At 35.6% G+C, this 16948-nt stretch overlaps 1 protein-coding gene across 1 annotated transcript; it reads right to left on the bottom strand.

Annotated features, from left to right (window-relative positions):
* Positions 1–6529: 6529 nt before the first annotated feature.
* On the bottom strand, positions 6530–6981 carry LOC311169719 (large ribosomal subunit protein eL27). Its single transcript, XM_084231888.1, has one exon. The coding sequence runs from the start codon at positions 6964–6966 to the stop codon at positions 6556–6558; it is 411 nt and encodes a 136-aa protein (XP_084088014.1). The 5' UTR covers positions 6967–6981; the 3' UTR covers positions 6530–6555.
* Between the last annotated feature and the right edge of the window lie 9967 nt (positions 6982–16948).

Below are 16948 nucleotides of genomic sequence, written 5' to 3'. Positions count from 1 at the left end.
TTAAGATTATGATAGTATGTTTTAGTGAGAATGTGAGAGAAATTACACTCCCACCCCTAGTGGCAATATAAATTGACACAATCATTTTGCAAAAGAATTTGTTCTTATCTGGCGAGTTGAAGATACATATACCTTAAGTTAGCACTTAATCTTTAGTTTCTTCATTCTTGATTAGAGAGATTCCTGTATTTATATACCAGATATGTGAACAAAAAAATGTTCACAATAGTCTTGCTTGTAGCAGCCAAAATCTAGGAAAAAACCAAGTGTCCAAATGGATCAACAAATGATGGTTTTCAAAAGTTAAAATAGTTTTGATTACCAGGATTACCCTACTTGATCACAGTGTATTTTTATGTTTACTATTTTGCAAGGGATTTTGGAGTATATCTTTGAGTGATACTGCTTTGTAGTTTTCTTTTGTTATTATCTCTGTCAAGTTTCAGTATTAGGCTGGCCTCATAAAATAAAGTTGGAAGTATCGCCACTGTTCACTAAGAGATTGTGCAGTTGATACTAATTCTTCCTTGAATGTTTACTAGAATTCATCAGTGTTACTATCTGAACCTGAAATTTTCTTTATGGGAAGGTTTTGTTAACAAACACAAATTCAGTTTCTTCAGAAGCTGTAGTGTAATTTAGATTTTTCATTTTATGTCAATTTTGGTAAGTTGTATTTTTCCCTTTATTGTAAGTTGCATTTCTAAAGAAACTTGTTTATTGATATAAATTATAAGACTCCTATGTTATTTTTCTAATATCTGTAGGATCCATAGTGATACCTCCTCTTTTATTTCTGGTGATATTAATGGTTTTGTTTTTTCTTGACCAGTCTTCATTATTGGTTTAACACTTTCTTTTCAAATGATACCATTGCTGATTTTCTTGTCTTTTCTGTCTTATTTATTTCTGTTCTTTTAACATTTTATAAAAAATTATTATTGAGATAATATTGGTTTACAACACTGTAGTGATTCAACAGGATAACACCTCCTCAGAGGCATGTCACTACACTTTTGCAAAACTCTTTTGCAAAAGAATTTGTTCTTATCTGGTGAGTTGAAGATACATATACCTTAAATTAGCACTTAATCTTCAGTTTCTTTGTTCTTGATTAGGGAGATTCCTGTATTTATATACCAAGATATGGCACCCACTGTAGTCTTCCACTATAGTCTGTTATGCCCTCTTTTCACTATTTTCTCCCTGCCCCATTCCCATCTTGTAATTTCAATTTTGCAGTCAAATTTCTGGGGTTTATTATTGACTTGGTTTTGTCTGACCTTTTTTGTTTTTTTAATATTCCACATATAATTGGAACTATTTGGTATTTGTCTTTCCCTTCCTGACTTATTTTACTTAGCATTATCTCTGCCAGTTCCATCCATGTTTTTGCAAATGACCAGAATTCTTTTTTTTAGTAGCTGAGTAGTATTCCATCTTGTGCATATGCCATGTTATTCTTATGCACTCTTCTGTTCTTGGGCACTGAGGTTGTGTACATAACTTGGTTATTGTAAATAAGGCTCCAGTGAACACTGGAGTGTATATATTCCTTCAAATTAGTGTTTTTGGGTTTTTTGGGTAGATACCTAGGAGCGGAATTGTTGGATTGTATGTTAGATCTATTTTTAGTTTTTTGAGAAACCGCAATACTGTTTCCCATAGGAGCTGGACCAGTGTACATTCTTTTTTGTCCACATCCTGGCCAACACTTGTTTCGGGTATTTTTGTTAGAGTCTTTCTCACAGGTTTGAGATGGTATCTCATTGTGGTGTTTCCGTTATGATTTTCTTCAGTGTATTTTGCTCTCTTTCTAGCTTTTTAAAGTGCAACTTAAGGTCATAGACTTCAGATTTGTTTCCTGATGTAATCATTGTAATTAATGTAATTAATTACATTAATTAATTAATCAATGTAATTAATGTAATCATTCAAAACTATAGATTTTCCTTTAAGCACTGCTGTATCCCACAGATTTTGATAGGTTGTAGTTTTATTCAATTTGAAATAGTCTTCAGCTTACTTTGAGATTTCTTCTTTGACCCATAGATTACTTAAAGGTGTGTTTAATTTCAAATATTGGGGATGATTTTAATATCACTGATTTCTAATTTAATTTCATTTTGAGGTCAGCATATACTCCATTTTGTAATTCTTTTAAGTTTATTGAAACTTGTTTGATGAACTAGTATATGATCTGTCTTGTTGAATGTCTTTCACACTTGAAAAGGATGTATTCTGTACTTGTTGGTGTATTTTGTAATTATGAACTAGATAAAGGTGTTTTGTGGATGTATTTTCAAATCATCTTTGTCTACTGATACCTGTTTTTTTTTTTTTTACAGTTCTATCACTTGTTGAAAGGGATATTAAAATATTTAAATATAACTGGAAATGCATATTTCTCCCCTAATTCTGTGAAATTTTGCTTCGTATTTCATTTATTAAAATTCATTTTCATTGTACTTAATACATGTGTCTTAAAGGCAGTATGTAGTTGAGTTCTCCTTTTTTATCCATTCTGTTAATATGGAAGTGGAATTTCTCTTCCAATTTTAATAAATATTGATTACGAGTTAATGCCTGTCAAGAACTGTGAAGGGTCTGAGATTTTATTGTACAGGCAGGCTAGTATATTAACCTTCCATGGTTTAATGGATGCTAGTAGAAGCCTTGAGACTCCTTAGTCAGAGATGAATAGTTACAGCAATAGCAGTACATAGAAAATCAGCATTTGCATCAGATCTTTAAGCCCCAGTTTGCATAGGGAAGTGTTAGGATGTAACACCTGAATATACAATGGATTGTGTTACAGGAGAGGAATCCTAAGCTTAGGGAAACTTGAATCTTTATACTGGGTATTAAGCATGCCTCCTTTTTTCTCTCTGGGAGATGCTGTTTCATTCTTCCAGGATTGCTTACTGTACACACAAATTCCTGGGAAGATAAAAAAAAAAAAAAAAAAAAAAAGCAATTGATGCCTCTGTTTTCAAGACACGCAGAAAATTGAGTAATCCATTGGGAATTGTCTCCCAAAACTGTACAGTGAATTTTCTTAATTTCCCCTATGTTGTTTGCTTCTTAACTCTGTTTCTTACATAACCCCAGCCTAACATTTTGGGTTTTATGGTCTCACCAAGTTGGATCACATACTAGTATTAGCCTTTCTTCCCCAATGTCTTTGTTAGTGTCTCTGTGTGCAAGAAAACACTGAGCATTTGTTATGTACCAACATTTTAAAGTATTGATATCTCTTTTGCATGTTAGGTTATTTTCATTTAGTCTTAAATTATACTCATCAAATTTTATTAGATTAGATTAAATTTACCAAGTTGATAGTGAGGATGGGACAAATTGTATAGCAGCTTTTGGAATATTCTGTTTCATGACTTTGTGGTAGTTACATGGGATGTTTGCTTTATAATTCTTTAAATTGTTACCTAGATTTTATGTTTTGTACTGTGTAATTGATAAAACTCACAAATAAAAAATGGAAATAGCAAATGAACACTGAGTTGTAGGATGTGTCTGTGTAAAATCTTTTCCTGATAACTTCAGCCAGTATTTATCATCCAGTGTGTTATTCCCATGTATTGCAAATGCATGACTGCATTTATTGTTGGTACCATATAGTTTGATAACTTGTGGTATTCATAAGGTAGAGTATCCTGTGTAATGAGGTAGACTGTCACCTCAGCTAAGAAATGGTAGAGCTATAACTTAAACTCAGGTTTTCTTCTAGAACCCAGACTATTAAAAGATTATTTATCGGGTCTCCCCTGATGGTGCAGTGGTTGAGCGCTGGGCTGCGAGGCTACTTGGCAGCCTCTGCAGCGCCGGTTCGTTCCCCGGCCACCTGTGAGGGTCCCACCAAAAAAAAAGATCATTTACCTCATTTCTGCATGTTGAAATCCTTTGCATTTTTAAGTTTATTTTACAGAGAATGGTTTTTATCTCTGTTCCACCATAGTAGTTGTGTGTTCTTGCAATGGAACTTTTAATTTTTGGAGGTCTCAGTTGTTTCATCTCTATGATAGGAATTCAGTTAAGATTCAGCAAATAATTTATGTGAATACCTTGTACATATCTAATAAAGTATACAAAGTTGATAGTGAAGTTTTGCTCCTAAACAGCCATTTCTATTTGGAGAAGTTAAAAGCCAAAAGAAACAAAAATAACAAAGCAACAAAATAAACAGGGATAATAATTTGAAATGTTTTAGAGAGGGTTAGGTTTCAGATGCTTTGGAAACTTAAAGTGCAAAGGTAAGAGGAGATGCCCTTCTTCCTGTGAGGTAACACAAAATGATGTTATTTTTATATGTCAGAAGTGACAGACATGGGTCAGAGTTTTTTAGAAGTGTCCCTTTATTTTATGATCAAGATAAGAATTAAATGTTACCTGTACTGTTTATAGACTCCCTGCCAAGATTTTTCTTCATAATTATTGACTTGTTTTAAAGGTTCTGGTAGATGTTTGATACACCATTGCCTATAGGTCTTGCACAGACAGGGGAAAAACGTGTTTCTTACATAATTAATCATGATCATGACCTGGTTGTCTTATTTTTTTGAGCTGCCTGTTCCCTCTTTTATCCTAAAGTTCTGTTGACACTGATTATATCAAGTTATTTTTTCCTATCTCATTCAGAAATCTGATACAGACTTCTTTTATTCTTTAGTAGAGTTAGAACAAAGTAGCAAATGTGCAGAATTTTTTATGACTTTATGCAGGATACAAAAACTAAACATCTTAAGTTGTGGTGTACTTTACTGTTAATACCTAAATTAACTTTTGGGAGAAAATGCTCTATTGTGTACCTTGTACTGTTGAGATAGTTTAAAAGTTCATATGTTGACTGATGAAGGAAGCACTATCATATGATTAAATGGCAAAGAGGGTGATTGTCCATTGTCCAAGAGATTTCCTGGCACTGGAGTCACATTGCTTGTGTCACGTTCTGATTCAAACTCTTCCTAGGTATGCAAAAGTAGGCAGATTCTTTAACTACTTTAAATCTCATGTTTTTTCCATCTGTAAAATTGGAATAATAAATGCATGCCTCTGGCATGGGTTGCTGTAAAGGTTACAGAGTTAGCTTTTAACTATGAGACTATATTGCACTGTATTTAGATATGGAGGACATTAATCTTAAATTTAAAAGGTGAATAAAATTATAATCTGGATAAATGATGAGGTTACTTTCCCGGAAGTAAAGAATTTTCATTAATTGGTGCTTATCAGCACATAGTGCTAGTAGTAGATTAAAACTTTATTAATGAGAAGGGTCAGAGGATGAGGTCCTTTGGTCAAACTGAGAAATGAGGGTTATAACCAGTGTTTTCTGCTTGTTGTTAAACATATTTCAACAGTTTCGTTTTAGGGACTCCCTGGTGGTGCAGAGGATAAAGTCTCAGTGCTGTCATGCTATCCCCAGCCAGGGAGCTAATCCCAGCAGACCTTTCCTGTCTTGGCTTGCAGCTCTCCTCAGCAGTGTATTTCAGTACATCCGCCTGCTCTGCTACCCATTCTTTCTCTTCCTCTAGTGAGTTCTCTCACCTGCACTCCTCTGACTTACACTCCAGTTCTTGTATGCATAAATAAATGAAAATAAATCCTTAAAAGAAGTTATGCTTTTTAACATTTTTAGAAAGTACCACCCTGGAAAGGCATCATTATGTTTTCCTAGTTATTGAGAAATTTTGATGGCTCTATGAGGCTGCTTATTTGTGAATATTAGCTTTACATTTGTAATTTTGCAAACAGACTAGAAATGAATCTTTTCCAAGAGCAAAATAAATTCTCAAAGTTACTTCTTTGAATAAGTTCTTAGACAAAGTGAGGTGATAAATGACTCCTTTCTTCTCTCATAAAGGATACAGAGAGAAAATCCAGGTTAATCTGGGCTTTTAAACTTTATTTATTTTTTAAAGATTCATCTATTTTGCATATAAGAACTGGGGTGAAATCCAGAGGTGCTGGAGGTGAGAGGATTCACCAGAAAGTGGGGAGCAGAACAGGTAAAGCTACTGAAATATACTGCTGAGGGGAGCAGTAGGCAAGATAGGAGAGGTCTGCTGTGTCATGTGGGTTGCTCCCTGGTTGGCCAGGGATCTAACTTGTGCTGCAGTGGCTGGTGATGATAGCTTGATAGCGCAGTCATTAACCCCTGAGCCACCAGGGATGCCCATGGTTTGTTTTTTTTAAATGATAGATGTTTGATATTTTGTAAGTGTAAAGGCACCATGGTATAAGAGAGTGAAAACTAGTGTAGGGCCAGAGCCTAGAGTTTTATTTATAACTAGGCCATTAGCTAGCCTGTGTCTTTGAATCATTATTTCTCTGGGCCCCAGCTTCTTCATTGTAAAATTATAAAATTAGTGTTTGTTCCTGATTTCCACGATTCCTATAAATTTTAGTTATGTTGAGATAATAATGAAATCAACTCAGACTCAGGCAATGTGGAGTTTTTCATTTAGAAGTCTTTCATTTTTATTTATTTATTTATTTATTTATTTTTTTTTGTTATCTGTAATGACCAAAGCAAAACATTTAAAATCGCAGCTTCTGGAAGAACCATTTGTTCTTGCCAGTCTTGTACCTCTCCTCAAATTTGACCTTGGCCTCTCGTCGGGCCTTGCGTTTAAGAGCAGGATCTCTGAAGACATCCTTGTTGACAACAGTTTTGTCCAAGGGGATATCCACAGAGTACCTGGTGGGCATGAGGTGATTGTAGTTATACACTTTCACAAAAGACTTGATCTTTGACCTTTTGGCAATTTTCTTCTTGCCCATGGCAGCTGTCACTTTGCGGGGATAGCGATCAATTCCAGCCACCAGAGCGTGGCTGTAAGGGCGGTCTGCGGTGCCATCATCAATGTTCTTCACAATGACCGCTTTGCGTCCGGAGTAGCGTCCGGCCAAGACCAGCACCACCTTCCCGGGTTTCATGAACTTGCCCATTTCAGCAGCAACCACTCGGGCCTAGAGAAGTCTTTCATTTTTAAAAACTTAAATGTGGTTATCAGTTGGCTCCTTTTACTTCCTGACCTCCCAACTGGTTATTAGAATAATTTATTCTTTTCCCTACCTGATAAGTGTATAGGCTAAGTATCTTAATATTTAGGTTGCATTTATAGTTTCTGTTACTTGCAATGGATGTGTGTTTGCGTCTTTTGTGAGAAAGAAATAGATTAATAAGTGTTTTCTTGTTATTATATTCACTGTGAGTCATTCATTACTTACTGAACATCTACAGGGAACTATACATTGGGGCTATAAAGACATTAAATTAACATGTAGTTCTTGTCTTCCTGAGGTACAGAGGTGGCACATCAAGACTCAGATCTTTATTCCTTCTTCAAACAAATCCTTTCCTAATCCCTTATCACTCCTTTCTCCTTCCCTCTGTCTCTTCCTTCCTTAAATCCTGGGTTGGTCTAAATGCTTTTCCCTTGTGTTTTAGTGGTGTACTGTACCACGGTGGCCATGACTGATTATAGAATTGGTGCTCTGCATCAAGGTGCCTGAGCAAGAGGAAAGGTGGGGCTGAAATTGAGATTTTATTTTCCTTGAAAATGGTTCATTTGCTTTTCCTATCTTTTCCTAATCACCTGCCCAAAGGAGATCTTTCCCCCCCTAATTCTTATCAGAGAAACTGTATGCTTGCAGATGTACTCTGTATAGTAGTATTCCAGTAAAATCATTTTGTAGTATTTTTTGGTAACCAATTTTTACAGTAGGTATTAAATGCCTTGAGGTAGTATGTTGATGTGAACTTTCTAAAGGTGAATTCTTTTTAAAATTTTATTATATCTTTTTATTAATGTAACATTGGTTTGCAACACTGATTCACAGGCATAGGATCACACTCCTCAAATGCATGCCTCTATACCATACCCTCCACCAAGACATCCTCAGCCCTCTAATCACAGTCCATGTGTCTTCTCCCCTGTTTGTTTTCCTCTCTCCCTCTCCCCTAATGGTAGCTTCAATTCCAAAGACAGATTTCTAGGGTTTGTTACTGATTTGGTTTTGGCTGAGCCTTTGTTTAATTTCTCTATATTCAACATGTAAGTGAAACTGCCCACCAGTATTTGTTTTTCTCCTGACTCACTTCACTTAGCATTATCTTCTCCAATCCATCCATGGTAAGAATTCATCCTTTTCCTTTTTCTCTTTCTGTCTTTGTCTGTCTGTCTGTCTTTTAAAAATTTATTTATACAAGCACTGGGTACAGTCAGAAGCGCGGGAGGGTGAGAGAATTCACCAGAGCAGGGAACAGAACAGGCAGACTGACGAAGTACACTGCTGAGGGGAGTGGTGGGCGCGGCAGGAGAGGTTTGTCGCACCATGTGGGACCAGTGCCGGGGATTGAACCGGCGCTGCAGAGGCTGCGGGCAGCTTCGCAGCCCAGTGCTCAACCACTGCGCCACCAGGGGAGGCCCTCCTTTTTCTTTTTAAACAGCTGAGTAGTATTCCATTGTGTTTATATCCCACATTGTGCTAGTCCACTCCTCTGACCTTCGGAGGATGAATGGGAGTACGAATACCCTTAAGAAACGTGAAAGTTAATGAGATAAGAGTAGGATGGCAGAGATGGGAATGCCATACCAGGTGAATACAAAGGGATAGAGTTGTGGTCTAGTGTTACCCATGATTTTCAAAATGTGGTCCCTGAAATAACAAATACAACATTACCTGGGAACTTGTTAGAAATTCTTGTACTCACCCAGGCCTACTGAATCAGAAATTCTGATGATAGAGACCAGCAATTTGTGTTTTAGAAGGTTCTTCAGGTGATTCTGATGAAGGCTGAATTTTGAGAAGCATTACTGTAGCCCACTTCTTTAGGAAGTATTAGTGAGAGTATGCTTGGAGTATGGGTTACCTGAGAAAGAGTGATCAAAATACGGAGATGTAAGCAGTGACTAGAGTACCTGTTATGCAGACTAAAAAAGTTTGAACTTTTGGTGACTGTACATTAGAGAATTGAGAACTTTAAAAATACACCATTGGTTGGAATCTACCCTAGACCAGCTGACACTAACTCTGCGTTTCTGATGCACAATGCGGACTGTTAATGATAAACTTGACAGAACTTGGATACTGATTGTAATAGTATACACATTTATGAAAAAGTATAAAATATTTGTCAAATAATGTGATAAAATAACAGTCCTTTTATTGGATATTAGTTCCATTTCACAGAGATGGTAAAGAAGTTAAAGTACCTTTTCCAGGTTATTGCACAGCTAGAAAGTAGTGGTTTGAGTTCAGGTTTTTGAGACTAAAATCTAATCTCGCAAGCAGTTTTTGAAAAAGTTGGGGTTCATGAATTTAGATAGGAAAATAATCACATCTTTATTCTCCCTAATCTTTCAGTAAGATTTAACATTTTATTTGATTTTGCATGTAGGAGATAATCACAGCTAAGCAATAACTGTGATTTTTGTCACAAATATTTTCATATTACATTACAGATGTAGATACCTCAAAATATCACTTTATCCTAATCACTACTTCAAATTAGAGTAACTCTTAGGTCCACCTCTAGACCTTTTATTTACTGTTTTAAAGAAGTATGCGTTCTAATTATTATAATACATACTTTTTAATGTTGATAATTTATTTGAATATAATTAATAACTAATTTTTTCTAAGCATTTGCTAAGAAGGGAGAGTATAGCAGACAGTTTCATGTAGGGTAGACAGGGAATAAAAAATCTCTTTTTAACAAATTATCTCTTAGAATAGAGATCCTTATTGAAGGGAGACTTTCTCCTTCCCCACACTCCTTTGATTTGTGAGGAAACATGGTGACCACTAACTCTGTGGAAACAAAGCTTTTTAATTTGACCTCTTAAATAGAACTAAAACCCACGGTTTACATTACATGTCAAAGTTACTAGATTAAAAACTGCACTGAGTTAACAATGCTGTTTTCTAAGCATCTTCTAAAAAAAATTAGAAATAATAGGTATTCTAACAGTCCTATGGTCTGATATAGTGCTGTTCAGTAGAACTTCCTGCAGTGATGGAAATGTTCCATATATATGCTGTCCAGTATGGTAGTGATTAGTCACAGTGATGCCAAGAAACAATTTAATTAACAGCAATATAATAGCATGTAGTAATTGCTAAAGGACTTCTTATGTAACAGGTGCTGTTTTAAGCAAGACTTAAGTAATCCTTGCAACAACCCTACAAAGTGTGGCTGCTATTAAGTCTGTTTACAGATGAGGAGGTTGAGGCACAAAGAAGGTTAAGTGATCTTCCAAAGGTGACAAAGCAAGTAATTAGCAGAACTAGGATTCAAACCCTGGCATCTGTCTTCCTTTTGTCTTCCTTTCATAATATACTCCTCTCTTACTTTCCTCAGACTCCCAAGTGCATATCCAGAATGTTGTCAGAAACATTTTTTATTAAAAGGAATTTAGGATAAATTATTTTAATTATAAACTTGTATTTTGCTCTTTGTTATTAATTTGAGTCTACTCACGGGCTCAGTTTACCTATTTCATTTCCTGTAAGTAAACTTGTATTAGATGTTTTTAGTTATCAACTTAAGATTCTAAAGTTGAATAATTATCTAGTTATTTAGTTTGCTGTAACTAAAAAATAATTTTTAGGTCATTTTTTTCCCTTTTTTTCCTATTTTTTTCTCCCCTCCCCCCCATTCTTAGGTCATTTTATGGTGAATTGGTTTTGGCTTTCCCTAGTCACCAAATATAAACAACTAATCTATATTTTAGTATATTATGTTCCTGGACACCCAGAGAGGAAAGGTATCTCTTAGGTACATAGTTCCATTTTTACCATATTTAGGGCGAGCTGGTGGTAGAGTAAGTTACAAGAGGGCAAGAAAACTGTCAGTTTTTCGGTTGTCTTTTGTAGTTATATGTTTGGTGCTTTATATATATAGCCATCGTTTATTAAATATGCTATTCATTTTTCCAGTGCTTTAGATTCATTACATATGTGTTGTTTAATATTCACACCACCCTTCAGAGCATGTAATGATGGCAAAAATATTTTGTAGATGAGGGCATTGTTAGGCTCTTTCTTTCCCTTCAGCTTTCCTCACTTCTACTTCAGGGGGATATGATCTTAAATATAGGTGGGCAATGTGATGCGGTGTTGAGGTTATAATTGAAGCCAACCTTCTAGTAATTAAGGTTCTCAGTTCTGTTTGCTTCTATTTCCTTATAGCTAGATGCTGGAAATAAGGCAAACAAGGTATTTGTCCTCATGTAGTTGATAGTCATTCTGTCAATTACATATTGACAAAATAATATTGACAAAATAATATACATATTGTCAAAATAATCATATTCTCTGTTAAATGCCATAAAAGGCATAAATGAGATATTGTGGAGGGTAATAATGGGATGCAAACCTTGAATAGGAAGAGTCAGAAAAGGCATCTTTGAGGAGTGAAATTAAGCTAAGACATGCACAGAACCTGGGCAAAAATGGCCCATGCACAAGGAAGAGCAAAGGCAAAATCTATAGCAGGAATGATAATGACAATTTAGGAACTGAGAGAGTGTGGTAAATTAGGACCTCAGGTAATTCTGTGACGGGGAGGAGCAGAATGCAGGAAGAGGGTAGTGGCATCACATGAAGTTATCGAGAAAGGCCAGTCTGGATTATATCAGGTTTGGTTTAATAAGGACTCTCTAAGGAATGTAGATTTTATTATAAATAAAACAAACCATTTAGGCATAGGAACATTTAAAAATTATCCTCTAAGTTTAGTGCTTCTCAGCTGAAGTGATTTTGCATTGTGGGGGAAATGTTGGCAGACATTTTTGATTCTTACAACTAGGGGTGATGATGTGTGTATATTACTGTCATTAGTGGGTAGAAGCCAGAGGTGCTGCTAAACATTGTGTTACATGCAGGTTAGCTCTTTATAAAGAAACATTTTTGGCCCAAAATGTCACTAGTGCCCAAGTTGAGAATTCCTACTTTGTGAATGCTGTCTTGGGGAAGAGGGGGATGGGCTGGAAGAGGAGAGGGTTAGGTTATTGCAGTGTCCAGGTCACAGGTGATAGTACCTTGGACCATAGTAGGGTAATGGAGATAATAAGGAGAACTGTTCTGATTTTGGAGATAGAGTAATAATGAAGGCACGGGATGAGTCCAGGATGATGTCCAGGTTTCTGATTTTAATAATTGAGTGAATGGTGGTGCCATCTTAAAATGGAAACATGAAGCTTATAAAGGTGTTTCCTATTTTTAAAGTCTTAAAAATTAATAGGAGTTGCCATTAATAGAAGACAATACTACTTTGCGTACAGTATAAGAAGAAACATATGCCTAATCTGTCTATAATTGGTCGCACTAGCAACTCATTGGTTTTCAGTCTTCTGTTGCCAGAGTTTTGGTAGTTTTTTCTGCCTTCATTTGCATTCCTTGGCATGTGATAGGCTGTCCTTTTGTGTGTTTGTCAGTAACAAGACATAATACAGCTTCATCTACTTGTGACTTTTCATATCCCATAAACCACCTTACTTTTGTTTTATAAGAAGACAATTGGGATTATTACTAGCAATTATGGGCATTTTATTTGCTAATGCCAATTTTTGTACCTTTGTACATAGTAACCACAGTGCAGATTTTATAGAGTAATATTTTAAAAGACATTTTAAAGGTAGTTAAACTTAATGTGCTTGAAACTAACAATACAAATAACTCAGTTGATGGCAAAGTGAATCGCTCTGACTGAATTCATGGATGAACAATGACAACTTTAATTACTGTCTATATAGCACAATTATAATATGCCACTGACTGTGAGTACATCTTTACCTCAGAGATGTTAAAATAAGGGAAAATGTCCTCATTAAGTTGGATGAAATGGAGAAGATGGTGAGAAGCTTTCTCACTTAACTTATGGGTAGAAATGGATGAATAGTACTACTGATGTTATTAATGTTAATAGTATGAATAACTTCTGTGTTTGGAGGCTTATCTTTAAAAGGCATTCAGTTGCTGGTGGGTGCAAATTTGCATTTGCAGTGAGCTAGTCAGACAGTGACAGCATTTGTTCAAAGACTGGGTAAAGATGACAAAAAGTAAAAAATAGTCTGTAGGCAATATTGTATAGGCTAAGTGATGAAATTAAAGCAAGGAAACATATATGTGTTTTGAAGATGTGTGCCAGTACAAGCAGAACATTTATTACAGAGGAAAGTTAATAGGCAAATATTTTTTAATTTGGGCTAGTCAAAAGCCAGCCAATTATTCACATTGTTTCTGTGAAAAAATGCACTGTAAGTTCAGTTTAATTTCCACAGCTTTGGAAAAATTTAATAGTAAACTGGTGCATTATATTAGAAGGACAGTAAATGTTATTTAAGATGCTGGCATTAATTCTCATGTGTACAAAAATGTATGTGAGTATAATTCTCACATACAAAAATGTATGTAAGTATTAATTCTCATGTGTACGTGTATGTATGTGAGTATAATTTCTTTGGCATTAAGTGGTGACTCTAATCACCACAACCCTTCAGCAGGAATGCAGCTGTGACTCTTTAGTTAAAGCCATAGCTAGACATTTCAGAAAGAGCAGATACCCCTGTCAGGTTTGATGGTGATTTATTTTTGGCATAATATCCACCTTTTTTTTTTTTTTTTCTAATTGATTTATTCAAATCATCATCTCTTTCTGAGATTGCTTTTATGAAGAAAAATAATCACATTAAGTTGTAAATACTTTATTATAACTATTTTACTTTGGCATTTCATTATATGCTACTTGTATTGTGATAAATTTTGATGATTCAGGTATAACTCTTTACTATTAACTGTTTTCATGACAGTGACATGTTGCTTCTGTGTGCGCTAAAGCAGCAGAGCTCAGTGCTGGGCAAAATAATAGACACCCAGTAAGTAGTATTTACATTTAAACAAGTTGAATAATTTATATTCACATGGTAGAGTGAGCTTGATTGTTACCTCAAAGCTTTTTTATTACAGGTTATTTCATTATAGGGTCAAGCATGCTGATAATATAATTTTACTGAAATTAATTCCTTTGTTGTGCTGTTTCTTTCCAATTTTTTTTTTAGTTACCCTTTTCCTCTCTACTTTATAACTTTATTCATTACATATTGTTACTGACCAGTATCTTCTAAGGTCAAACTAGATAGAATTTGGAAATAGGAAATATTTTTTTGATTATATGGCTTGACTTTAAGCAAATTAAATGTACATATTAAAAAAACATCTGTTAAAAGGGTGACATACTGAAAATGGGTGACTGGTTTACTTACATTCCGATTTTTGGTGGAGGTATCACTGACTGAGAAGTTGGAAGGTTCCTTAATTGATTCAAAATATTACTGGGAAGAATAATATTGGGTTTATATAGTAACACTCAGGAACATATAGATATGCAAATACAGCTTAAACATTTGTCCTTTTCTGTTTGGAACCTTTCTAATTCTCTTCAATAAGGAATTTTGCATTGGTGGTAGGTAGGATCATTTCATTTTCTAAAATAATGAGAATAAACAGTACTTTAATATAAAAGACTAATTCATGGATTTTTTCATGTTGGATTCTGGTTTTCTTTTTTGAACATAGATATTGCCAGTTTTTTTCCTGATCACATAGCTCTCTCTCCTGTCCAGTGATACCTCTTTTATCCTCCTCTTGCCTTAACTTTCTTATCTAGCTTCGAGCTTTATGTAACTTTTGAAATATATTGAGTTGCTCTGCACTTTTGTTCCCTCAGTGCATCTGTCTAACCAATGATCAACCGTAAGTCAGATAATCTTTCTCATTTCTGTGTACCTAACTCTGAGCTACTAAGCACTTATCTGGAGAAAAGCACAACTTTGCACATTGTAGCCACTAAAACATTCATGTTCTTCAATTTTTTTTTTTTAAATATTGGCAGATTTTCTTTTTATTTTTTGCATAGAAGAACTAGAGTAGACCAGAGACTTGGGGGAGTGAGAGGATTCACCAGAAACAGTGGGGAGCAGAACAGACAGATTTACTGAAATACACTGCTAAGGGGAGCAACAGGCAAGACAGGAGAGGTCTGCTGTGCCACATACGTGATTTAGTTCCCTGGCCAGGGCTGCAGTAGTGTAACTGATAGTGCTGAGACCTAACCCCTACGTCACCAAAGAGGCCCCGAGTTCTTGAATCTTAATTAGACCCTCAGCAATCCTTTTTTCCTTGTTAATTCTTTCTCATAGTCATTATTTAAAAATACCTACTCTTAGAACTGCTACTTCACCATTTCCCCTCTTGTTTTTCAGTAGATGATCTCGTCTATTCATTGAGAAATTTGGTTTTAGTTATTTCATTTCTAGAAGATGTTGAAAACTTTGAAATGAGACTGGCTAGAGACTACCCTAACCTTTGCAATGCTCCACCTTTGGAAGCATACAGCAAACTAAGGTATACATTTTAGAACAAAATTTGAAAAATGTGTTTTTGTGATAATTTTAGTTTACTGTGGACCAATTTTAGTATAAGATCCTTTTTTCCAATTATAGTTATGTTCTTGGCATAGTTTTGTGTTTTAAAATGTAAGACTAAAGGAAGTTCTGTGTTTTGCGAAAGGTTCCAATAAATATGCCAACTTTTATTTTTTACTGCAGTAGAACTTATTAATATGCAAAGTATACCAATCATAAACTTGATGAAATTTCCCCTATGTAACCACCTCTCAGATCAAGATCAGTGGCTGCGGATAGCTATGCTCAGGAGATTCTCTGTATTGTGTCTTCTCAGTTGTCTCCCCTTAACCTCCCATACTCCTTTTCCAACTCTGGTTAACATCAGTTAATTTTGTACTTTACTGCTTGATTTCTTCTGCTTGACATGGTATCGTGAGATGTATCAATTTTGTAGCATGTATCAGCATTTCTTTTTTCATTGCTATCTAGTATTCTACTGTACAAATATATCAAAATGTGTTAATTCATTCTTTTGTGCATGGCCGTTTGGATTATTTTCAATTTTTGGTTATTATAATAAAGCTGCTGTGAATATCATTATGCAGATTTTTTGATTAACACATGCACTCATTTCTTTGGGATGTGAATACCTAGAATGGAATTGCTGGATAATGGTACACTTTTTTATAAGCAATATGAGCACGTATGTGATTTTAATCTTATAAACAATATATTTTCATAAAGAATACAAAAGCATTAGGTTTTCTAACAAGATTTAAAAGAAGAGGATCCTCCCCTGGTGGCTCAGGTGGTTGAGCGCAGTGCTGGGCTGCTGTCCACAGCCTCTGCAGCACTGGTTTGATTCCAGCCCTCTGGCGAGAATCCTACTTGGCGCAGCAGACCTCTCCGGCCTCTGCTGCTCCCCTCAGCAATGTATTTTGTCAGTCTGCCTGTTCTGTTCCCGGCTCTGTCTCTGGTGAATCCTCTCACCCTCCCGCACATCTGGCATGTACCCTGGTTCTTGTGTGCATGAATAAATAAATCTTTTTTTAAAAAAAAGATTTGAAAGAAGGTACTTACTCTCATTTACATGTTTTTTAAAAAGATTTATTTATGTATACAAGAGCTGGGGTACAGGACAGAGGTGTGCAGGATGAGAGGACTCACCAGAGACAGAGTGGGAAACAGAACAGGCAGATTGACCCAAGTTCACTGCTGAGGGGAGCAGTGGGCGAATCAGGAGAGGTCTGCTCCGCCATGTGGGTTGCTCCCTGGTGGGCCCAGGGATTGAACTTGTGCTGCAGTGGCTGCGGATAGCTTCATAGTTGTGTCTTAACCCCTTGTGCCACCAGGGAGGCCTCTTCATTTACATATAAATTAAAATTCCTCATTTGCTTCCAAATTAACTGCTTAGTTCTGTTTGCACTTATTTCAATATTGTTTGTAAGTCTTTTATTTTCCTCCTTTATTAAAATTCGAGCATTTCTCTTATAGTCTGTCCTGATTTGTGTAAGACT

Source organism: Talpa europaea, assembly GCF_964194135.1.
Source record: "Talpa europaea genome assembly, chromosome: 4".
Classification (NCBI taxonomy): domain Eukaryota; kingdom Metazoa; phylum Chordata; class Mammalia; order Eulipotyphla; family Talpidae; genus Talpa; species Talpa europaea.
The sequence above is the reverse complement of the archived record's forward strand: the minus strand, read 5'-3'. Positions and strand labels throughout refer to the sequence as shown.

Excerpts from the sequence above, each read along its gene's own strand:
- LOC311169719 (XM_084231888.1), bottom strand. The coding sequence starts at position 6,966 with ATGGGCAAGTTCATGAAACCCGGGAAGGTGGTGCTGGTCTTGGCCGGA.